Source organism: Notamacropus eugenii, chromosome 1, assembly GCF_028372415.1.
Source record: "Notamacropus eugenii isolate mMacEug1 chromosome 1, mMacEug1.pri_v2, whole genome shotgun sequence".
Taxonomy (NCBI): domain Eukaryota; kingdom Metazoa; phylum Chordata; class Mammalia; order Diprotodontia; family Macropodidae; genus Notamacropus; species Notamacropus eugenii.
The window spans coordinates 735,723,833-735,749,411 of NC_092872.1; the positions used below are offsets into that span (position 1 = coordinate 735,723,833).

At 39.7% G+C, this 25,579-nt stretch overlaps 1 protein-coding gene across 1 annotated transcript; it reads right to left on the bottom strand.

Annotated features, from left to right (window-relative positions):
* Nucleotides 1-809: 809 nt before the first annotated feature.
* PANK2 (pantothenate kinase 2) lies at nt 810-25,579 on the bottom strand. The gene is given in 8 exon segments (XM_072637030.1): nt 810-3,467; nt 4,084-4,209; nt 7,189-7,312; nt 8,465-8,641; nt 9,199-9,452; nt 14,569-14,921; nt 24,814-25,245; nt 25,248-25,579. Coding segments are annotated over 8 exon segments (1,848 nt in total). The 5' UTR covers nt 25,579; the 3' UTR covers nt 810-3,416.

The window sequence follows — 25,579 nt, forward strand, 5'->3', positions numbered from 1 at the left end:
CATCACTTAGCCTACATGTGGGTCTATAGGTACAATGAATTCCCCAAAACACACTATCTGATGTTATCATTATGCAAAATGTTGAGTGGTTCCAGCCCAGTGGAAATATGCAATATGAACTTTAATTATTATTTGCATCAATCTGATAACTAGTTACCTCAAGTCTCTCACTCATGTGTTAGTTCTTTTCCTAAAACGCAGCTTTGACCATGTCAACCTGCAATAGCTCTCTATTCCCTCCAGGATCAAACACAAAATCCTGGCATACACTCCCTCTCATCAATTCCTTGGATTCCTTCAAGTCAGTTCAAACCCCACCTTTGCAAGAGGTCTTTCCTGGTCTTCCTTCAATGGCTTTTCCTGGAAGATCAGCTTCTACCCACCTAACTTTCCTCAAACTAGTTATGTTTCATGTTTGTTTCTCCCATTAGAATAGAAGACTTTTCTGCACATCCCCAGTGCCTTGCCTGGTACCTGGCAGCCAGAAAGCACTTAGTGTTTTTCTACTGGTGGAGGCTAACTTGCCCCCTCTCACAGACCTTGTGTCAGTCAGGATTCATTCCAGTCCAATGCTCTTTACACTCTAATACATCATGCTAACTTCCCAGTAGACTTCACAATTCCAGCTGAAGATGACCATGGTTAGTTGGCTTGAGAAATTATCTTTGTTTTTTTTCCCCTATAACAGTAAACATCCCATGACTGCTCACCCTCACAATCATTCTTTCCCCTCAGAGATAGATTAATTCAAGAATAACTTAGAGAACATAAAAATAACTATAATAGTGTATCCACAGTGAAATTTAAAAGCTGTTTAAAAAAAAGTTTTTAATACATTATGCATACATAAATTAAATGATCAAAATAAAGAGGCCAACTTCAAAACTTTCCAATATTCCAAGGCTGTGTGTATACAGGTATACAAACACTGATGAAGCGGGCAAAGTAGAAAAACAAAGGGTAAAGAGGAGATGGTGAGGGCAGGCTAAGGCTTTGTGACTTTTACTCAGAACTGCTGTAGTCTGAGTAAAATACATAATTACACCAGGCCAAACTACTTAAAAATTTACATGGGCAACAAGAAGACAAATGGACAAAAGAAAATAAGGCATGTTCCCTGGGGTACACAGTCAATTGAAAACATTGCAAGTCATTTTCTGGAGTGTTTTTTGTGTACGTCCCACTAATCTAATGCAAGTGGGAAAGAAGGGACACCAGGGAGCTCCAAAGTTTTCTGATCACTGCTCTGTATAACCACTTCCATGACAAGACCTCACTGCTTCTGTTGATCTTTAAAAGTTTCTATAAAAATAGATAGAGAAAAGTTTCTGAAGAGGCCAGGAAAATCGATTTGTTAATCAAACTCTCTTTGCAGCTGGTGCTAAATGGGACAACTGCTAAGACTAGCACAGATTTTCTCTCTCTCTCTCTAGTATTCCAGAACAGTACCTGGTAACAAGATAGCAGTCATGCTTTTCAATGAGACATCTGACTAAAAACTAACTACAAGAGGTTAGGTAAGAGTTGACAGATTATTATCCATTCAAATACAAGCAGAGAGAAGATCTTTGTTCCTTTTTAATTCAGGACTTCAAAAAACAAAGTTAACAACAGAGCTTGGGAAGTCCTATATGGGGCAGGGAAAGGCAGGAATAACGAATGACTTGTTAAGAAAAACTCTACTCAAACAATTAGAAGATTAAAAACCTTCATGTTTAAAAAAAAAAAAATTCCTAATCAGGAATATTTGCTCAAAGTCTTCTGGTCTCAAAGAACTTCCTCAGCCTGGGCCCTCATTTGGAGTTGATGCATTGTTACAGCATCACCACTAATGAACTAATGCCAAGGTCCCACTCATATGTCAATTCTAGGAAGATCAGTCTTGGACACAAATCTTATAGGGGACTGATGTGGGGAAAGAATTTTCCCAATCTCTTTAAAATTCCACCAATCAGCTCTTTTTGATCCCCAACCTGACTTAACCTGGCTTCCTCCTAGTGCCCAAATCCTTTCCTTTAGAAAGATTTTCCTCAAGGGAGCAGGGAGAGAATGCCATGCACAGAGTCTGAGAAGACAGGCTAGAGGAACATGAACCTGGAGTGAGTACAGCACTTTGTGCTTAGAAGGAACCCATCAATGTCCTACCGATCCTAAGCAAATAAATAGCAGAAGTGGACATTGTCAAACAACTCTTATGCAGTTGTTAAACTTTGGTAGTGGGGGAAATAATTTCAGAATAATTTCTGTAATTTCAGAAAATCCAGTGTTTGAGCTAATTAGCTTGTTTAGACCCTCCAAACCTCCATATAAAGTTGCAAATCCAAAGAAGATTTAATGTTTTTTCCTCTGCCAGACTCTAAAAATTTTTTCTTCTGATTATTCCCCAAAAGAAAACAAAGCATGTATTTTCCATAGCTTCCAAAAAATGTTTCTCTGAGAAATTCAGATCTGCTTTTAGTGAATTTCAAATAAAGCCTCCAATTAATTTTCTACTGAATCTGAAGTAGTCAAGTTCCTACCTCCTGACAACTTAATCGATTTTATAAGTTGTTTGCCTTTCGGGTAACCTAAATAAAGCCTACATCAGGCTTTATCTATTAGTTCATTCACATACAAACTATACACACTACACACATGCATACAAGTGACTGAAAAAGTGTCTCAATAAGCCAATCCACAAAAAGGGAAGGAAACATTGCCACTCTTAAGGAAGGAATGCTTTCAATAAACACTTTAGCCCGAGATTAAGAAATTATAATATAATCTGATAAATTGACTTTTTAAAACATACTTGTTTTTAAAGTTGAGTAAAATGTCCCACAAACCATTAAACCCCTAGGACTGACTACACAGAACCTTTCAGAATAAAACACTTTTAAAAAAGATACATGTACACACATCATAGTTAACACCTTGACATTCTCGTCAAAAGTATGAAAACCAACACTTCAGTAATAGCATGGAGAAAAGACTCCCAAGAGCATCTATACAAAAGATGTGATTTAGATTAGAATACAGACAAGGTGACTGACATTTAACATGCTGGATGAGACACTGAATGGCTGCCTATCGAAGACAGACAAGCTTCCCTGAAGAGGCTTCATCAAGTGACACTATTTCCCACATGGCAAGGTTAATGTGACTTTACTGAATGAATTTAAACTGGGGATACTCAATGAATGGGGCAGAGTCCACCCCACTACAGTCATTTCTTTTAGAGGTTTCTCTTGGCATAACTCAAGACTTCTCTTCACAACTTCAAAATACTTCTGTCCTTTCTCGCACTTTGATTCAGGTCATACTCTTATTATTATAAACGCCACTGGAATACATCTTTTTTTTTTTTTTTAAGGGAAAAAAGTCTGCATATTCCGTTGTGGTTGTGGAAGGCTCTGGTAGTAATTTCAGACAACAGATCAGGGTAATTTCAACAGCTCGAGGAGAGCACCCACTGCTCCAAAATAACCCTAGAAAGGCAAAAAAGCCAAGATATTTATTAATAAGGTACACCAAGACTTAAATGTATGTTCCTATATAATCATCAAGTTCAAAGTATAACTGGAAGAAGGTGAAGGTAGTGGGAATAAGACTACCACCAAATCTACTTTCAAGAGCATCAAGTAGAAAAAACAATGAACCTTTTTTCATATGAATATTATTTCTAGTTGTTCAGCATGGATTGAGATTTCTTGTATCAAAGGATATCCTGTTTTAGACATACAACTTCAAGAATGGCAAGATAACCACACAGAAAAGAAGCAACCACCAAAATGACCGTTTTTATTTTGGCATGGGAAAGCAAGGTATTTTCTACAAACTTTCTCTATTTCAGCCAAAAATTGGGAATTTTACTTTTCAATGCAGCAACACAAAAAAATACCCCTTTTAGCTGTATAGCTGCACACCTCAGAGATTATCCACTGTCCCCATGCTGGGGCCCTCTCCCCCAAAGAAAGGGAAACATTAATGCTCATTATTTTACTTTTACTTTAAACCAGTGAAAAACTCAAGAATCAATTGATGCCTCAAAACATTAACAGAAAAATATTAGGCATGCACTTTATTTTTTTTTAATGGGCTTACCTCATGCTCTGAAAAAAGTGCTTTCAACTGCCCCTTGGACCAATAATCCAAAGCATATGCAAGAAGTCTCATGGAAATGGTATTAATTCGCAAAAAATTTCCAACAAATACCACCTGGTTAATGTTCTGAACACATTAAAAAAAGGCAGTTAGATTTCAACATGGTTTCCATTCCATTTTAAAAACCACACCCAAACAACACTTTTTTTGGTCATCTTTAAGACTATATTTAATCAGCTAAACATTTTTTGTTTGGTGGGGAGGGGGAGTTAAAATCATTTGAAAGAACCAGGTTGGTATTACTGTTCATAAGCTTCTATACTACTTTATGACGTTTTCCCAATTTTAAGACCCCATTTCACAACATGCCAGAAATGAGGAAAGATACCTCTGCAGACAGTGGCCTTGTCTAATATATATTATATACCCAAATTCCCAGGTAGGAACCTCGATCTCCTTCCCCTTATCTATAAAACAAAGGGTGTCAGACTAAATGATCTTAGATACCTCTTCTTAGCTCTTATACTACTTTAAGAATAATAAAAAATTAAAATGAGCAAATTTCAATTCATGATCAAAGGAAAAAAAATGCTGATGTAAAATGGATTTGTCATTGCTGTTGGGTTTTTTGTTTTGTTTTTAGTGGAGGCAACTGGGGTTCAGTGATTTGCCCAGGGTCAATACAATCAGTAAGTGTCTAAGGCCAGATTTCAACTCGAGTCTTCTTGACTCCAGGGCCAGTGCTCTATCCACTGAACCACCCAGGTGTCCCCTAAATCAGAATTCAAAGTTCATATCTTTAATAAATAGGTTGATATAAGTGAGAAGGCCTCATGAAGGCACATCAGGGATATTCTCAAATACAGGGTCCTCATCCTTTTAAAAAATGTCTACTCACTTTTCAAAGTAAGGCAGGGCCTATAAGCCTAACTTGATGCTGACCAAGTATGACAGCTGCTTTTAATGTGAACCATAAGTAAATAAGCAGGCACTCTGCCCAAAGCTCACCTAACTTTGCAGATAAACATATACTCCTGAGGTAAAATTTCACCTTGAAGGGGAGGAAGGGGAAAGGGAATTAAGAGCTAGACATGAAAATCTCCTTTAAGGTATCTTTTAATTCTAAAGGTCAATAATGTTAATAAATACTTGGCTCCAAATGTCCTTCTAATTTTAAAGTTGTAAGAAAGAACTTTATGAGCAAACTACAAAGCCAGAGTATACCAAAACAGCCAAATTACTGAAATAAAATTTACATGGTTCATCTGCGAAAATGGGATACATAACTGTTACTGTGCAGCACATCAAGTTGTTTACAAAAATGAAGTTAATACACTGTAAAAGCAAAGATTCCTAAAACTGTCTGGAAGGGGAAAGTCTAGAGAGGGAGAGAAAGGAGAAGAGGCAGAGAGTATAGATAGTTTTCCCCTTCCCCAATGTTAAGTCTGAGGTTAAAAGACTGAACCAGGATCCAACTCCGTCTTAAATCAAACCCAGTTTCAGGAGCACTGTGTCAAACATCTTAGATCCCAATATTATGAAGTGGGCATCTCTGTCAACCAGGAAGTCTCAAGAACAATGGGGTTTCAGGTACCCTCTTTTCAGTCCTTGATTAAAAGAAAATGGATTACTAAACCTGTCCCCAAGAGAGACATTAAGACATCTAGGGCTCATTAGGAAAATAAGGTGACAAATGATGCCTCCCTCTAAGGTAAGTTTTTGTCTGTAGGGCCTTTAATTAAAGCTTACAGCTACCTAAACTATCAATTGGAAGAGAAAGGGAGAATAGGAGGTTAGCAAGCCAAAGAGTAGGATACTAAAAAAGCAGCATTATCAGTCCCAGGCAATAATGTAGTTACATCAGCAGACGGCTTTCCTTACACCAAGCACTAAAGGAATGGAAACTCTCAAGGCCTAGGGGACAGGATGGAACAATACAAGGTCAATTCTGAAACACAAAGCACTATAAGGATAGGAAAGGCCTGAGGGAGGCTATGTAACAGGGATTCTTGGATAGCCACAGGGGCCTACATAGAAGGGGAATTAAAGTATGAGAAGAAGTAGAAAAAGTCAAGGTGCCACAGAAAAAACTTTCCCTACTTTGACTCACGCTGGTCATTACTTCTCCACCTTCCACCCTCCTGCCCCTGCAGGGCAGCTATTATCATTTGCTTGTTCTAAAGTCCAGCTCTCCCCTGATCTTATTAATATCATCATTAATCTGATCTTATTAATATCATTATCATCCAAAACCTCATCTACTCAGATAAGTTCTGCTTTAGCACAATGTAGGAGGAATAGGTGTGGTTGGTAAGATGAGACCCAGATCTGAGGGACAGGTTCATCATCAACAAACTATCGGAACACTGGCCTCTCCTCCACCCTTTCACACCTCATCCCATTGAGAAAAATAAGCTAACGCATGAGGAAAAAAAATAACTGGCATTTATGGAGGACTTTAAGGTTTTTTGATCCTTACAACAGCCCTGTGAGGTAGATACTACAGGTATCACCCTCATTTTACAGATGATAAAGTGAGGCTTGAGAGGGTTTAAGTGACTCACCCACAGTCACACAGCTATTATGTCCTGGAATTCAAACCAGATCTTCCTGACTCCAAACCCACCCATATTACCAGATTACTAATGCTGGCTTCAAACAGAATTCTCTAATGTAGGAGGCAAACCCTAAAAACTAAAGCCTTCTTTAATGTTAAGCTACAGCACACTAATATGGCCCAAATGGAGTGAAGATCCGTCTCGGCTCTTTCATAGCCCTGTACAATGCTGCTTGACATCAATGCAACAAGGCAGCACTGTAAAGAAGCTGAAAGCACTGAGAGAGAGAGAGAGAGAGAGGGAGAGGTGGTCCAGATCTCCCAGGGGTTGCCATGCTCCCAGCAGTCCCACTTCACTGTCACTCTCCCCCCACCCCTTCCACCAGAGTATCTGCTGACTTCTTCCTTCTCCTGCCCCCTTCTCGCTCATGTCACTTTCAATCTCATTAATTTGACAATCTGAAAAATGCCCTCCACCCCCCCAAACACACACGGGAAGTCGTCTTTCTTGCCCGAAGTATCATAAAGAGGTTAGCTTCTTTTATTACCTCATTAAGAGCACACATGCGTGCTATTGAGCCAATGTTGTTGGTGATGGTGATTAAAGTTGCTCTGGCCAGGTCCTCTTTGCTGACAGCCTCTCTTTTCTCCTTGCTCATCATGTTTCCAAAACTATAATGAGAATATTGAAAACCCAGCACTATATGAGGGGAAAAACAAGGCAGTGCAAAAGGGATTGGAAACTTAGTACAGTCAAATTCAATTTTGAAACAAACAAAATTTTTATTTTAAAACTATAGGGAAATTAGCCAAAGGAAAAAAAATCATTTTAACTACAATAAGAAGGCATTCTAAACAAATAGGCAGCTATGTAATATGGTTGCACTGGAACCTTAATGATTAGAGTAGAAAATCAAGATATTCAACTGGGCCTTTTCTTTGCTTATCATCTCAATTCACTGAAGATCATTAAGCCTCCTCCAGCGAGGTCTGAGAAGAAGATTCATGGTCCTGAACCACTTGGGTTCAATTCCCTTCCTAGTCCCTTTACCATCCCCAATCCCAAAAGAGCATGTTTCTTGATCAATCAACTACATGGCTTTTCCGTTTGGATCGTTACAGCAATATGTATGACACAAACCTGCTGGTCAGAAAGAAGCAAAAATGTCTATTCGCTCATTTCCATAAAGAAGATTTAACAAAGGCAGGAGAATTGTGGTTTCTAGCCAATACTTTGGAATTCCTAAAAGTCAGGGTATTTAAACAGAGAATCAGTTTTCTCTGAAAATCTTAAGAGGAATTAAAACTAGTGCTATATCTACAACTTGTTTTCCTTCATTATATGTGTTTTTTAAATGAATTTTTATTGATATATTTTCATATCATCTAAATTTCCTCCTAGTATTCTTCCCCTTCTCCAAGGCCTAGCCATTAACAAAATGTTTTATTGAAGAGAAATAGACAAAAAAAAAGAAGAAACAATGAGAGCCAAACCAATTCATATATTGAAAATCTGAAAACATATACAATGTTCTGTGAATCTCCCAAAGGAATGAGGAGATAACTACAATTATAATGGTCCTAGAAAAGGTAAAGTGGACAACTATAACTAAAGTAATACAAATTCAACACTGCAAACACAATGAAACCATAATCTATAATGTAATCACATACCAGAAAAATTATCCAAAAAAAAAAAATGGTGTTTTAAGAAATGCTGTATGATCACATTTTCAAGTACTTAAAACTAGTCACAAAGCTGACATAAAAATATTTTATTCCCAGATATTTTGGGATCCCCATCTCTCCCACACCCAATCTTACCTAGAGGCTACAGCCCAGCCTGGCAATGAAAATCTCTCATAGTCCCCTCCATAGATGTCTCGTACTAGTTTATCCACTTTGGTACTATCTCCACGAGATGCCATTTCAAGAGCCTCTTCAAAAGTGGTACAGCCAGTCAGAAGACAGCAAAGACCAAAAAACGTTCCTCCCCCAAGACTTTGATTAAAAAACAAAAAACAGAAATTCACACATTGCATCGTTCTCTCTACACTTCAAAACAGAGACTGAAGTAGAATAAGAACTTCTTTATGTAACTAAAAACACCTCCCACCCCAGACAGGCACCGTGAACCCCACATCTCCGTTTACCCAGAGAATTCAAAAACAGAGATGCCAGTCACATTTAAGAACAAACCACACAAAAAAACGTTAGCCTCTAAGACAATTCACCTCCATGCTCACCATTTATTCGTCCAAGTCAACAAGTAAAGGAAGGAGCAAGTATTTGGGCTGGCACACTGGCCTACCACACATTTTGCAACTGAACATTCTTACACTGTGTACATCATCTCAGACTCAGACTAATAAAGAGTGTTAAGAGAATGGGACCTCTGAACTTTTAAGAAAGCTAAACGAAAAAGTCTGAGTATCAACAACAACAAAAAAAAGAATCTATTTTATGATTCTTTAAAATGTTCTTCAAAGCATACTTTTCAGTACCTTAAAAATTGAGTTAATGTTATATCGATGGCTATCTTTATTAACGGACCTTACCTGGTACCAGTAACACGCTTATAATTATCTTTGGAATATACTGCCAAGATGCTAACCCCAGAGCCGATGTTCACCAGAAGAAGAGGATAGGGATTTTTCAGATTGAAGGGTAACTTCTGACATTTTTCAGAATCAGCTGGGTTTTCAAAGTAATAGCACTGGGACCGTCCATTGAATCCAACAGAATCAATGTATAAAATTCCTTTAATTAAGCAGTCTAGTTCATCAAGTTTGCAAAGCTGAAGATCACCTATCTGGAATGAAATTAAAAAAAATTAGCTAGATTTTTTAAATGCTAAAGGTAAAATCAAATTCTTCCAACAAGAGTTCCTCCCATGTGCCCTCCCCTCCCCTCAAGCACTGAAACCAAGATTAGTCACAAAAGTCTATTACTTATGTATGTTTTATAGGAGAGAAAGGGCAATCTGTTTGGGGAAGGAAACAGACAGAGTAGGCAATATGATGAAATCTAAACATCCCTCACACCTAAATATGCTCTGCAAATGAAAGCTCAGGCAGATCTGTTAAGCTGTTTTTCTTCAGCCAAAAACAAAAGTGTCTTTATCAAATGGCCAAGTAGAAAACAAGCCATTCCCTCATATGAAAAATACATTTAAAAAATTACTAAAGCAACATTTCTATTACAGAATACCCACAAATAACTGCATTTATAAACAGAAGAACTAAATTCAACATACTTTAGACCAAGGGTCTATTCAGACTAGAATATTTTTACTCAAAAGGGCTTCAAGAAGCAGAGACCAAGGGACAGTTAAGACAAGTTAAGCATAATACTGTGAACTCGTCCTCAAAGGTTAGGAACGTACCCTGATATTTGTTTCTAATAATCTAAACAAAATGTTTCCAAGTTTGAAAAGAATATACTAAAAGCATCTTCAACAGACGTACAAATCTAGTAAGTGAGATAAGTACTGACCAAAGTCAGAGGAGAGCTGAATGAAGGGAATCAGAGGATACCACAAGGCAGGTCTATTGCCTCTGAGTAAGCTGGCTGAGAGGATGGGTTTCCTAGTCACGAGTTAACTCTGCCAGGAAAGGAGAAGCATACTAAAGGCATGTCACGCCTCTGGGGACGATGGACAGAAGCTGAGCTGCCCGAAAAGAGATGAAGAACTAGAGACCAGCTAAGATTGAGTCAATGCCTTGCAGGGAATAGGGCCAGCAGACAGCAATGCAATGACACCCCCAGAAGATACAGGCAGCTCTGCAGCATCGGAGGCATGACCTGCCTTCCTCTCTTATCACTGTTTCCTGCCTCACACATGATCCATATGTGTCCCCTCTTGGCAGGGAGGGTATGTCTATTTGTGGGAGTGAGCTCAAGGTTTATGCGGAAGTTTGATTATTTTTATTACTACGCTAACACTTCATGCCTTTGCTCTGGGAACAAAAAATACTACTTTTTGAGTAGTATAAATAAATGAATGGTCATTTGTCCTTCAAGTCAAAATTCCTATGGTTACTTAGTTCCTGACTAATTAATCAATCAATTAAACTTATTAATTTAATCAATACTTATTTTTATTAATTAAATAATTAAACACTTGATTTTTTCTTTTACTTGACAAATTCATTTTGTAGATATCTAAAAACCTTTATTACTGTTTGTGGAAATGGAAAACCATCAGTGACTTTTTGTATTTCTTCACATTCTTTGCTAGACCAAATCCAACTATCCTTCATAAGGACCTAGAGAGTCATTGCTTTTTGAACCCTCAATACCACAAACTTCACTTTATAAGTTTAATTCTTGACTACCAAAGGGCAAACATTCCACTGCTGAGAGATTACTTAACTAACTCCTTTTCTGCTCAGGGTCCCCTATGACTTTTCTGCCATGTTATGTCTAACCAGTCTTTCTCTATTTTTTAACCTTTCAAGGTTGTTTGGTGTCCTGAAGTGTTCTGCCCTGTGCTTATTCCTACTGAACTTCCTCCTATTTCTGACAAACCAATACTGTTCTGGGTCATTCCGCAGTCAGGTGAATGACTCACACTTTGAATTAATTCACTAATCCAAATTATTGAGAATAATATAGGCACATCCCCCTAGTGAGTAAACTCAAGATGGTATATAAACATCTCTACTTATACAAAAGTTGTGAGGATTTATTCATAGAATTCACATTTTAAAAATTATTTGCTATTACATTTTATTCAATATCTAATTCCCTTTCCATTAACAATTTAAAAGACCCACAATTTCATCAGTTGAGTACCACACCTCAGTATATGGTCAAAAACTTCAGCCTTATGATAATGAGCTTCAAGCTTCTTTAGTGCAATTATTAGACAGGGTTTCATACTCTTCACTATAACCTCTTGACATTTACTATACAGGAAATGTCCGCAAAATCTTAGTGTGGTTAACTACACAAAGACTTCTGGAACATCCTATTGGTTTTTGAATGACAAAACTGATTTCCCCACAATTTTTCAGGCATGCAGTTATTGTGTAAAATGAGGCATATTTGTTCAAATAAAATCATCCCCAGGATGAATCCCTGTGGGGCTGGCTCTACACAGACTGCCCTTTCCAAAAGACTGGGATATGATGTAATTTTCCAGATGATTTAGACAGCCACATAACAAACTGTGACGAATGACACCTTAGAAGTTGAAGAAAAATAGAGTTATGGCAAGTACGTGACATCTCCCCTCTTCATTATCATCTCTCAGTATAATAGTCCAACATCCAAGCATTAAGTACTTAAGATATTATAAAACAAGAAAAAAAATCATCTTAAAGATATTAATGGGATTTTAACAGCTGAAAGAAGGGATGGGAGGACTTCTAAGGGTCTCTAAATGGGGCAGGTGAGAGGGAGGGGGAATTGGGAACTATGTAATTAAAAGGCAATTTAATTATGATTAACCATTTCAGCTTTTAAAGGAAAAGAGAAATAACCCATTTATAACATTAGATGTTAGAAAACTAAAATCCCAAATCACTTTTTACCAGTAATAGAAGAGATTAAAAATGTCAAGGTAAACCATACCCCCCACCCTTAGGTGACTCAGAATGATGTTAATTAAAAGTAGGTTCTAATAACTTTTACAAATGTCCTGAGTAATCAGACAGGCTCCCTGCCAAAATAAAATAAAAATAAAAAATACAAAACAAAAATATTTAAGACATGTCACCACTTGGGGTGCTTCCCTGTATCCTTACAATAACTTAAGGCACTTTCCACTTACTGACAGATATATTCTATTAAACAGTCACTTTATCGATGGAACTGAATCGCGCTGCTGCAGAAAGTGCTCAATCTGAAATTCAAGCAGGGGGGGTTTCCATCTTGGCTCTTTAGCTTTTACTACCTGTGTGACCTTAGGCAAGTCCCTGTCTGGGACTCAGTTTTCTTATCTATAAAATAAAAGGACTGAAACAGATGTGTCAGATGATCTCTGAGGTATCCCTCACCTCTAAATCTATTATCCTGTGATTCCAACTAAAAAAAGTTTTCTAAGAATAAATTTTTTAAATTAGGTTTCTTTTAATTAGTATATAAAGTCTTTTTTTTTCCACTTTAGTTAAATCAAAGATCAGAGAGAAAACAACAAAGGCAGACCAGAGAAACAAAGAAACTCACGTTACAGTAGGCTTTTCTTGAATGAAAAGTCTATGTTACAACCTTTCAGGGCACAACTACAAAAAAATGACTCTGCTGTATTTTCACACCTATGGCATGAATGGGCCTTTGCCAGCAGCACCTGCCTTACAGTTCAAACAGGAGACCAGTGCTGACAGGCACAATGTCTGTAAGAAGCAGAAGAGGACACACTGGAAAGAGAAGTGGACTCAGGAGTCAGCAGAGCCTCAGGCTCAGTGCCCAAGGTCCAAGTCCCTTCTCTTCTTGGAGTTTCTTTTCCTCACCTGTAAAAGAAAGAAAATCCCCACAGTCCCTAGGACACAGGGCTGTCAGGTTCAACAAGAAAAGGAAGGAAACAAGCATTTATTAAGTAAGCCCCTGCAAAGTTCCAGGTAATATGCTAAGCACTTTACAAATATCATCTCATTGGAATCTTACAAAAACCCCGAGGGGGAATGGAGGGATGACGCTATTATTATCTCCATATTGTAGATGAAACTGAGGCAGCCAGAAGTGAAATGCCTTGTCCAAGGCCATACATATCTGAGGCTGGATCTGAACTCAGGTTTTCTTGACTTCAGGCCCTTGGCGCATTATCCACTACATCACAGCTGCCTCCAGGTATATAAAGTGTTCTGTGAATGTCACCTATTATCGTTATTAAAACATATTAGAAGGAAATTCAGAGATAATTATATTCTCCATTTTGAGTCTTTATTTCTCCTCTAGAAAAGCTCAAAAACTTTAGACCAATATTACTCTGTCATACACCTATGCCAGTTCAACCCCCAAAATTTTTGTTTTTCAGGGGGAATGCAAAAGGAAGGGAGGAACAGGTATCTAATCCACCTCCTCAAACCATTCACCTACTCATTCCTAACCTCCATTTCATCTGGGTTCTACAGCATTGAATACTGGGAACTTAGAAAGTCCTTAGAAACCATCCAGTCCAATCCTCTCATTTTATAGGTAAGGTGACCAAGTCTGAATAAAAATCACATAAAAACTAAAATCCAGATCTCCTGATTCTGTTTATTGTATTTTCCAATCTCTCTCTCTATCTCACACACACACACACCCCTTCTCTTTACTCAGATTAACAGGGAATAAAACAAAAATAAGTCCTTACTGTGTGCCCAACCATACTCAATGAAGAACACTGCTCTAGTCCAGGACTTACATGCAGTGTTCAATGATTCCAAAGGAAGGTCACATAAATCCCTTTTTCTTTGGTTGCTCTCTATATTAGTTTCAAGTCTTAAAAATGGAAATAGTATTTCAAATGCCAATTAAGTTTGCTACATTCTTTCTTATACGGGACTTAGGGTGTCCTTTTCCAATTACAAAAAATAACTGAGTCATTTGGTAATAATTCTAGAAAAAAACCTAGAAAGTACAGATTATAGATATGGTCTATCTGAAAATTGCTCTTCAAGTATTCCTTCCCTGTTTAATTTTTTAAACGTCTGCCATACAGAGACCAAAGAAACAAGACCCTATACTTTAATGGCTCCGATTCTCTCCATCACACGTAAACAAGGAGCCAAGAAGCTGCTTTTATTTAATAATCCCACTTTTGCTATTGGTTTATTTCCAAATCAAATTTTAATTTGAACCTGACTTGAAAAAAAACTAAATTTGGAAGACTAGGCCCTAAAATAATCAAGCAGATGGAAGTGCTTCCACCGTTACCTACAGCACTATTTTAAAACAAATTATCAAACTACAAATTGTACATAAGCTAAAAGAATGCGTACTGTAAGAAAATCCTGCTCAAATTTGTACGCTCCGCCTCCAGTGGCACAAAAGACAGTGTGGAGACTTGAGAAGTTTTTATCTCTGCCCATCTGAATAAAAGCAGGCATGTCATGAGTAGGGAAGCGTATAAAGTGCAGATTGCCTTTACGTCCACACAAGGTCAGATCCTTCAGTTCAAGGTGGACGTCCCGAATGCCTGTGGACCCATAGGCCACGTTTGAGGTTAGGTATTTCCTAATGCTTTTAAGACTTTCCACTTCCTCCTCCTCTTCTTCAGCAGTGATATCTTTGGGTTCGAAATAAACCAGCTTGACCAGGGTTCCACCAATATCCAAGCCAAACCACGGAAAGACTAAATGGGAAATAAAAGGGAAAAAAAGAAAAAAAAATCTTATTTTTTCTGCAGCTGCAATAACGACAAACTACAATTCCTGCCTCCCAATTAAACTAAGCAATCTCTCTTCACTCCCTGCAGTACAAGAGGACTATGGATTGCAAAAATTTCAATTGCCTTTATCTTCAACACAATTGTGGAGAATAGTCTTATTATACTCTTAGCATAGGCACTATTTGGTGCATGCACTATTAAAAGAGGTCAAAACTTAAAATACTTCATTAAATGGGATCTCTTGAACTATCCATATTTGTACATCTAAATTATACAGGTCCTCTCATTTTCATATTTAACTGGCAAATCAGGAAAACATCAAATTCAAAAAAGTCATATTCAGATCAAACAGAAGTCATCTCTGAAGGCAGTTTTTCGCTAACTATTGCCTTAACTTTTAACAGTCAAAAAGATATTGTGATTCTGAGTAAGACAGTTAAAATATATCCATCAGGACTGGGTCTAAAAACAACTAAACAGAAACTCATTTCAGAGTATGAGGAAAAGCACATGGTGAAATGAGATCTCAGAATCAAACTAGGACAAAGGTCAAATTTACAAACGAAAACTAGCATTCTATACCTGTATATAGGATGATTTAAAATTTCATAGTCAAACAGTTTCTATAAGGTATCTAAAATAATGAATCACAAATATAAACATCTGGAAGAATGGATTTAGAACAGTGACTATTGTCCCTCCTCCTCCCTATAAGTCTAAGGGAGGAAGATCTATATAGTTCTAGTTCAATCACAAACTAATGGAGAGTCAGGGTAGTGCTAAAATCAAGGGCTAGTGAACTGAATTGTACTCTCAGGTCAAAAATGCTGTGGCTTAAGTTTGCAGAGTCTAAGCAAAAACTTACTAGTAACAGGAATTGAATTTTGACTGGGCAGGCTCAGTTCACTTAAAAAGGGTGTTTCAAAGTTGAGTTTGAAGACTAGGAAAAGTAAAGTATGCAGAAAACTGCATCTTATAATTCATAGGATCAAAGATTTAAAGCTGGAAGAGATCATTTTACAGATGAGGAAACTAAACTCAGAGCCATTAAGCACAGTAAGGAATAGACCTGAGAATACATCCCAGGTCCCCCACTCCAAATCTAGCACTCTTTCAACTATGTGCAAAGAATATACTTGAAAAAGAGAGAATATGGAAAAGAGAATCAGCCCAAAGTAACATACATTATCTTCCCTGTGTCCCTAAGCCTACACAACACTTTGGCCTCACCCTTACAGCTCAGATAATAACAACAACTTAACGTTACTATGTGTCAGGAACTGTGCTAAGTGTTTACAAATATTACCTCATTCAATCCTCACAACAGCCCTGGGAGCTATTATTATCCTCATTTTCCCAAGGAGGAAACTGAAGCAAATAAAGGTTTTGAGACTTGCTGAAAGTCACATAGATAGTTGTCTAAGGCCAAATTTGACTCAATGCTTCCTGACTCCAGGCCTGGCACTAACTATGTCACCAATCTGTCTCATTAACAAAATGACCTACATATGCAATGTAGCATTGCCACAAAGGATCATGTGAACCGAGATGATGGAAGCATTGTTAAAATACAAATCAATCAACAAGCTTTCATTACCTACTATGTGCCAGGTGATGGGAAAACAAAAACAAAAATGAAACTGTCCCTTCAACTCAAGGATCTTACATTGATATTACATATAAAAAGGTTAACCATGAACTAAATGACACACTGTGTTTTTAATTTATCAACTTTTGCAAGGTCCTGTGTGATCCTGACTGTATGTCCTTGATATTTGAATTGTTTCTTTCTGGCTGCTTGTAGTATTTTCTCCTACACTTGATAGCTCTGGAATTTGGCAACGATATTTCTTGGGGTTTTGAGTTTGGGATCCCTTTTGGGAGGGGAACGGTGGATTCTTTCGATGACTATTTTGCCCTCTGAATCTAGCACTTCTGGGCAGTTTTCCTTGATGATATCCTGGAAGATATTGTCCAGACTCTTTTCTTCATCATGGGTTTCTGGCAGGCCAATAATTCTTAAATTTTCTCTCCTGGATCTATTTTCCAGGTCAGTTGTTTTTCCAATTAAATATTTTACATTTTCTTCTATCTTTTCATTCTTTAGATTTTGTTTGACTTGCTGCCTCATTGAGTCATTAGTTTCTACTTGCCCAATTCTAATCTTTATCATATTGTTTTCTTCAGTTAACTTTTGCATCTCCTTTTCCATCTGACCAATTTTTCCCTTTAAGCAGCTATTTTCTCCAGTTAATTTTTGTACTTCCTTTTCCATTTGACCAATTTTCCCAATTAGGTTTTGGTTTTCCTTTTCCGTTTGATCAACTCTTCCTTTTAGGGAATTATTTTCTCCAGTTAATTTTTGAACTTCCTTTTCCATTTGTTCAATTTTCCTTTTCAAAGTGATGTTCTCATCAGTGAATTCTTTTTTTATAATTTTAAAATCATTGGCCAGTTTTTCTTCTATTTCCTTCTCAGCTGTTCCAGGAGAGCTGCTTGTACTTGTGAGAATTTCATAGTCCCTTCTGAAGTTTCAGATGGAAGTACAGTCTCAGCTCTGACCTCTTTGGTGTTTGTGTTTTGGTCCTTATTCCCATAGAAAGATTCTATGGTTTTTTCACCCTTTATCTGCCTTTTCCTGTTCATGATGTTGACTGAGTGTTGTAGCTTCTGGTTCTTTCAGTCAGAAGCTACAGAACTTTGTGTTGAGCTGATGTGTGAAAAAGCTAAAAGCAGATTTTTGGTTTTTGTTTCCCAGATCAACCCTGGGGTTAGCTTGTTAAGTGTGTGGGAGGAGTGGTCTGGTCACAGGAGATCTCCTCAGCTGAACTGAGGCAAAGGCAAGCTCAGGGGAAGGTGATCCCAGCTTCCCTATTGTCTTCCCTTTTCCCCTAGAGGGCTGAGGCACGCCTAGATGCTAATGCGTGTTCCCACCCCTCCTGGGGCTCGTCTCCTGGTGCTGAGGCTTGCCTGGGTCTTAGTGCGAGTTTTCTCTGCCCTGGGTCCTCTGTCCTTCCGGTTCACCTCTGCCACAGTAGGAGGAATCCCCCTTAGCTATTTTCCAAGCCTCTGGTGTTATGAGACTATTTGCTCCCTTCTGCTGTTCCTGCTGATCCAGGATTTTTCTGGGGAAATATTTTATGGTTCTTTCACAGTCATCAAGGGGGGAGGAGAGAGCATTTACTGATCACTCTGCCATCCTGGCTCCCGGAAATTCAAGTAGGTGACTTACCGAAGTTTAATCTTCAGGCTGAAGGTCTCAGGAGCTGCTGCTGGCGCTCAGCGGCTCTCACCAGCTTGGTTCAGCTTGTCTCCCGTTCCACCAGTTCTGCCGCCGCTCTCAGGTTTCTCAGGTCCCTTCTGCTGTGCTGCACTGTGCTCTGGGGGCTCACCCCTGTGGAACAGATCCTTCCCGTGGTCCTTCCCAGTCTAACCTGGGCTCCGAATGCATCACAGTCTGTCTCCCGCTGGATTCTGCACCTCCAAAATTTAGCCAGATTCTCCTTTCAGAGGTATCCAAAGGAGTTTGTCCAAGAGCTTGAGTGAGTTGTTGCTCTCACTCCACCATCTTGGCTCTGCCCCCTAATTTATCAACTTTTAAGGAACATAGAAAAGCTCTGTTATTTTCTTCTCCCATCCTCTGAAACTCCCTCAAAATCTAGCCAAATTCACATGGTAAAATAAAACCTGCTATACAATCTCTCCAAAACACTCCATTAATATGGTTCAAGAAAAAAAAATTTCTACTTGACCTCACAGTTTATTTGAGAAAACAGTAATTATTTTATTCCAACCCAAAAGAAAGTTGCTATACAACATAAAATTTGTCTAAAAGAACCAACAGAACTAAGAGGAAATTTAAATCATTCTGTGAGAAACAAGAAAGTTCTGTTTTCCACAGTCCTAGGTGAAAAGGGTTGTGATAGCATGATGGACAGGTTAGAGGTCAGAAACTAATTGGCAGGCATGAAGTCACATGGCCAGGGGACAGTATCTCTGGAGTTCCAAAGTTCAGAAAATAGTATAAAAAGCCCCATCTTTCTACCCGTCTATTCAGGGGGAATGGATGTAAAGATTAATAAAAGCTTTCCTGATTTCACAACAGGCATTGTTCTGTGCTTAAGGTGAGCATGTTTCTCACTGTTGGGGCTTGTTAGACGGGCTCACTTCTAACAATTCTAAATGGTACAAAGGGTTTGAGTCCCCATCTGCATTCCTTTTAAGCTAAAGATCATTTTTTTATTATGAACTATTCACCTTTAAAATCAGTTTTCCCACTATGGAGTAACAAAGAATATACCCAATATGTATTTTCAAAACTGCATATTCTGCAGTCACCACATGAACACATCTTCTGAAAGTAAAGAAATAGGAAATGTGGGAAAGCTCTGTCTAGGCTTCAGTTTCATGACTGGATATTTACTTTCTTCATATGCGTAAAATGGAAGACTAGAGAGTTGGCATTATTAAAACGCTTCCTTGCTACAATTCCCAAATTTTACTCACCTGACAAAAGAAAAACATCAACAATGTATCCCTGCACAAAAATCTACAAGTCTGATTGCTATTTACACCAAATATGTAACTTCTCAAATGTCTGTTCAATAATATAAGGTATCCCCAAAAGCTTAAAACTTCACCGACACTTTTGGGACCTCCCGTATCTATTAGTTACATAAATAAAACTAATTCCTCTTACCAAAACTTTAAAATATATACATTATTAGAACTTGTTAGATTTCTTTACCATTTGAAAATGGCTACCTATATATACCTCAGAATTCAAAAATACCTGCACCCTGACTTCTGACAAATATCAAAATAATTTCATATGTGGAATTTCTCAGAAAAAACCTAAAGCAGAAATACTTCAGTATCAAAGGGAAAAAAAGATACTGAAGGAAGAGGATGGATAATAAACAAGTTACTAAATACATGTCTTTTCATGGTTTCCGATCTTGACAATGAGTCAAGCTGTTCATCATAAGAAACGACATTGTGTAAGGTCTATTCGGAACTAAGTTTCTTGATGTTTTTAACCATTTGTAATTTAACCTATGGTTCCATATTTTCTAATATTCTGCCAGTCGAAGGGCTCAAGAAATATTATTACTATTGTTTGCTTCATAAGGTTAAGTCAAAACAGCATTAATAAAATCTATTAATTATTCATATCTCCCAAGATCTTAAGCCAAAGCTATCATAATTATCCTTGATAAGCTGTTAGCTGCAAAACTATAGAATAAAAACAATTAATTTTCACACTTTTATTTCCCTGAAATATTTCCTTTTAATTTATTAAGTGACAGCTGCCCTTCCATTTATTTTTATAGAATGTTAGTGTATTTTCACACTAGAATTTTCCCTTTCCGACAGTTTCTGAAATGAACTAAGGCCCTTATATTCTAAATGGTTTCTCAATGGAAAGTATACACACTGAGTTAATGTCTCCAGTATTTTTAAAGGTCTATCTACCATCCTTAGGGAAAAGGTATAACTCATGCACATTATCATTAAGTTTCAATATGCAACATATAAATAATGTAACCAAATAATGAGAGATGATCATTTCTGCTTCCATAAAAGGGGTAGTAAATCAGGGAGCCAACGTTTATACAATACTGCATATGGTATAACATCAGTCTCCAATAAGCTTTTGTTTGGAGAAGAGAAAAGCATTCAAAGAAATATTGCAACGAGTTTTTGAGATTATACATCTTAACTATTCCAATTACCAGCATAAATAAGCATAGAAAGCAAAAAATGCTCCCCAAAACTCAAAAAGGCAATTACTACATAAGGATAAGGAGACATCAAGTTAGGAATCCTGAGAGACTTTGGATTAAAGCTTCAAACATCTTCACTGCTTTTTAAAGAGCCAATTTGGGAAATCCCTCCCCCCAACCCCCCTTTCTTACTGCCTACAGGACCAAATTCGTTTTCTCTCCTCTCTATAATTCAAGTTTAAAGTAAGATGTGCTTGATAACATAATATACAGTTCTTTTTGCCTATCCTCTCTCCAGATAAACAAGAGGGCAGAGATGCTGAAACATGGAACCATATTATTACCCGAATGCACAATGCACATGTGCAGACCACTGAAGACCCTAAAATACAATACACTGCACTATTTTACCACTGCATAATTCACTTTCCTTTTGTCTATATTTAGATACTGTCAATGTTTCATATTCCTAGTTTTATTTCTATAAAATGAAAGGCCATGTTTGCTTTGGGTTCACGTACCTTTAAAGTTGGCAAAACTCTCCATTTAAAAGAAAAAAGTCTTTTTAATGCTCCACTCATTTTGATCCAAGTGCTAGCTAGAGTTTTCAACTAAATTGGAGCCTAGCAAGAGAATGCAAAAGCCCACTGCATCTCACAAACACATCCATGCTCCACCATGCTCCTCTTTGCTCCAATTCAGCAAACCCGTTATAACTTGGCACAATTCCTAGCTCTGTAGTAATGGCAAGATGAGAAAACAAGGGTCTACTAAGTTGGCAAGTTCAAGCTTCCAATCAAATTCATTTTCTAGAATGGAGGGTTAAAAGCCATCCCAAGGAGTGCAGTATTTTAAAACCATGTCATTAACTGAACTGACATGCTGCAACAAGCTTGGCAACACTTGAGCTTTAGCTCCTTGATTCCATCTACATGCCACGTGCACCTTCTTGCTTCCATCTTTCCCCCAGCCACACAATCGCCCCCCCCCCCCAGAATCAGAGGCTTATTAAAGGTTTGCCTCAGTCCTCAACTATCTAGTACATTTGAACTGATTCCTGTACCAAGCGAGCTCCACATTCTTCTCACTTCTTACTGACTGCAAAGACTTACACCCTTGCACACTAATTTTTAATAGTGAGTCGGACGAAAGCACCTCCTATCCCACAGTATGCTGCAACATATTCTCAAACAGAAGAAGTTTTCACTCAAAAAGGTTGGTCTCATTCTCATCCCCTACCTAAGTCATGCTTGCCCCTCCCCCTGTGCCTTTTCTCCCTCGGTAAGCCTCTCGTCCTTGCTACTCTTTGAACATACAATGCCTCCTCATTTTTCTGGGGCAGCTTTGGTCCCATTTCTCCACGAATTCTATTCAGACTACTTGGGTGAACACCACTATCTCCACCCCTCAAAATTCCTACAGCATTTATAAGTTTTTTTCCATTTGGTATTTACTTGTTCTAATTATTTCACATATATCAATTTTCTTTCCCCAAATGAACTGTAAATTTGTATGACAGAAACCCTATTCATTAATATTCCATAATGCCTACTGCATACACAGCAGCTAATAAATACCAACTGAAGAGCAAGTGGCAAGGATACCAAGCACCTAGAAGATACCAAAGGAGAAACAAGCAAATTAAGAAAAAAATAAAATAATATATGGTTGATGGTCCAGAATCAGACTCAAAGAATTCTAAAGCTAAATTGTACCTTGGAGATATTCCTTTCATAGATAAGAAACTGAGGCCTAGGAAGGTTAAGTGACAACTTTAAAACACAGAATTAGTGAAAAACCAGCAATGGTAGCAAGGTACAGCATACTCTCTAAGCAAACAAGGTTTCTTACTTAACATGACGGGAAAAAAGTTTAAGAAATAGTGCAAGGTCCAATTTAAAGGAAAGATAAACTAATTTATTCAGAAAAAAACTATACATTCAGGTAACTTGAATATTAAAGTGGGAGGTAGGAGACAGAAAATTAAAAGCCACATATTTCATTCTCATACAACACACCAATGAGGAGAGGGAAGATGAGAGATCAACAACCAAAGGAAATCTTCCAAATTTCCCAGATATTTATCCAGCAGAATAAAATTAGCACAATTAAATTCAGTGTCAAACCACACCCCCCACACACATTTACAACATATATGATTGTGTAGCTCTAGAAAATTTCTAATATCAACAATTCTTTTAGGTAAGTAAGACATGGACAGCAACATGGCACAAATGGTCTTCTGCGATTTTAGTGTCAGCCCAACACTTGTCACTCAGGTAAGAAAAGAACATATGAAGAAATAAACAAAAGGTTTCCTTTGCATGAGAATAACTCACGTGATCTAGTTGGAAAGAAACACGAGCAGGGTAACTATGTCCTCTAAAACTCGTTCTCTAGAATACACGTAGTGTAGTAGCTTCGAGTTTCCTCTCTCAATTTCATATGGGATTAAGAAGTCATGCTCATCATACACAAGAGCAAATACTTCAAATATAGAGAGCAGGCATGTCCTACAACATTAGTAAATACAAATTCACTACCTAAAATCACTTTTTAAAGTCACCCCACAAATCCCCAAACATTCTAATCTACTTAGAAATTTTCATAGAGAGGGAATAATGAAAACAAATTTCCACATTGCTTATAGGGACCAATCAAAGTACAGATACCTAAGGGTCTAGTTCCACTTCAAAGCAAATGGCCACCAGACTGTTTTTTTAACTTTCTGAGTCCTAAGAATTCCATATCCACAAACACGTATACCAGGAAGACTGGAATTCAAGTCCCAACTCAGACATACTATCTGACCCCTTGTGCTTTAGGTAGAGGGAGGTTCCTCACCTGGGAGTTCCCCATATTAATGAAATCACAAGTCTAGACCCTATCCTTACAGTAATGTCGTTTCTTCTCCACAGCAATACAAAATACAAAATCTTTAAGGAAATAATTTCTTTTTATCACCTAATTGGAGTAAAATGATTCTTCACTCCTAGGGCATGGAGTGAGAGACAACATGGCTATCTTTCAGAAACTGTATTACTAAGACAAGGACGCAAAAAGGCTAGTAATAAAAACATTCCACTTTATAATGCAAAATAGACCTAACACCACTGAGATTAAATGAAAACTGGACTTGATAAAACAATGGTTCATATAGACCTCATATAAAATATTAAGACACTTTTCACTGCTCCCTCCTCACATTCTGCACCAAAAATGTGGTCATGCCAAAAGAATCCTGATTAAGCCACTGAAAAGTTAAGTTTTATGAACTGAAATTAATTAAAATATGGTTAAGTTTAACTAGTCATTTTGATATTGTTTCTAATTTAATTAACCATTTAAAAATTAGAAAATGTAATGTCATATAATGGGGATTACATCCCCGAAAATTCACATCATGAGGCATGTCTCTTTATTGCAAGTATCCCATTCGAGTTAAGAACTCGTTTCATCAAAGGAGAAATACAAACACAATTTCTCCTGGGTTAAATCAGAACCAGGCGTCAGGGAAAGATTTATAACCAGATCACAGAACAGAGCTCAGGATGCCCGACTGAAAACACGGCTCTTTGTCTCCTAAAAGGAACACAGGAGGTACAGGATGCACAAGATCGGAACCCCTTCCCAGAGGGGAAACTCTGGGCAGCAGGAGCCCACACGGGGGCGGCTCGGGGCTCCGAAGCCCAGGAGTCCCGGGGGCACGGCCGGGAGGCCGCGGGGGACGGAAAGGGGCCAGAGCGGGGCTGCGGCGCTCACCCAAGGCCGGGCGGACCCGGGCCGGCCCTGCCCCCGCCCCTCATCCCAGAGAGGGCCGAGCGGGGGGCTGCCGGGCGTCCCCCCTCCCCCGCCCCATCTCGGCGGGGACGAGAGAGAAAGAGGAGGTGGGGAAAGCGGGGAGGGGGAGAGGGGGCGGGGCGACCCGAGGGGGCGGGGCGACCCGGGGAAGGAGAGGCGGCGGGCGCCCAGGCGCGGCCCCGAGCGGCGCGGGCACGCGGGCGGGGGCGCGCCTCTCCGGCGGCCTCCGCAGTGGGGCGGGGGCGCGCGCGCGGGAAAAAACGGCGGCCTGGGACTGGGGGCGGCGGGCGGGACGAGGGCGGCGGCCGGCCGGGCCGGGCGGCACTTACGCGGCCGTTTCTTGCGGAGGTTCTCCAGGCGCTGGCGGGCGGCGTGCGTGGTGCCGCTGTAGGAGCCCGGCCGCTCGCGGTTCATGCCGCCCACCGCTCCCCGGCACTGACCGTCGGCGGCCCCGGCGGCGGGCGGGGACAAGGATGAGGCGGCCGAGGTGCTGCTGGCCCGGCGGCGGGCGGGCTCCCGCCTCCGGGGCTCCCGCGCCGGCCCCCCGGGCCCCGGCTCTCCGGACGAGGACGACGCGGGGGCCGGCGGGGCGCCGGCTGAGGCGGCGGCCCTACCCTGCTGCTCCATGGGCGCCCCGGGCCGGCCCGCTCCCATCAGCTGCAGCCTCCGCCTCTCCCGCCCGAGCCTGCCCCCCGTGCCCACCGCCTCCTCCTCCTCAGCCGCTGCTACCTCGGCCGACGCCCCGCCCTCCGTGGGTTTTCTCCCGTGCGCCGGCGCAGAACGAGCCAATTGCGGCGGCCCGCCCAATGGGCTCCCGCCATGGGGCAGAGTGATCGCATCTCCATCCAATGGGAGAGGCCAGAGTGGGCGGGGGAAGGGAGGCAAGCCAGCAGGAAGGAAAGGAGGGGGTGGTCGGGGAGCGAGAAGGGCACGGCCTTGTCCAATCGGCTCTGGAGGGCGGAAACTGACGCAGGGGGGGCCCAATGGAAGCTTGTCCCCTCCTCCCATCGTCCCGTGGGCGGGAAGACGGCTGCGCGGGGAGGAGGCGGAGCTCGGCGCTCCCGCCTATTCCACGCTCCCTCCCCTGGCGGCATC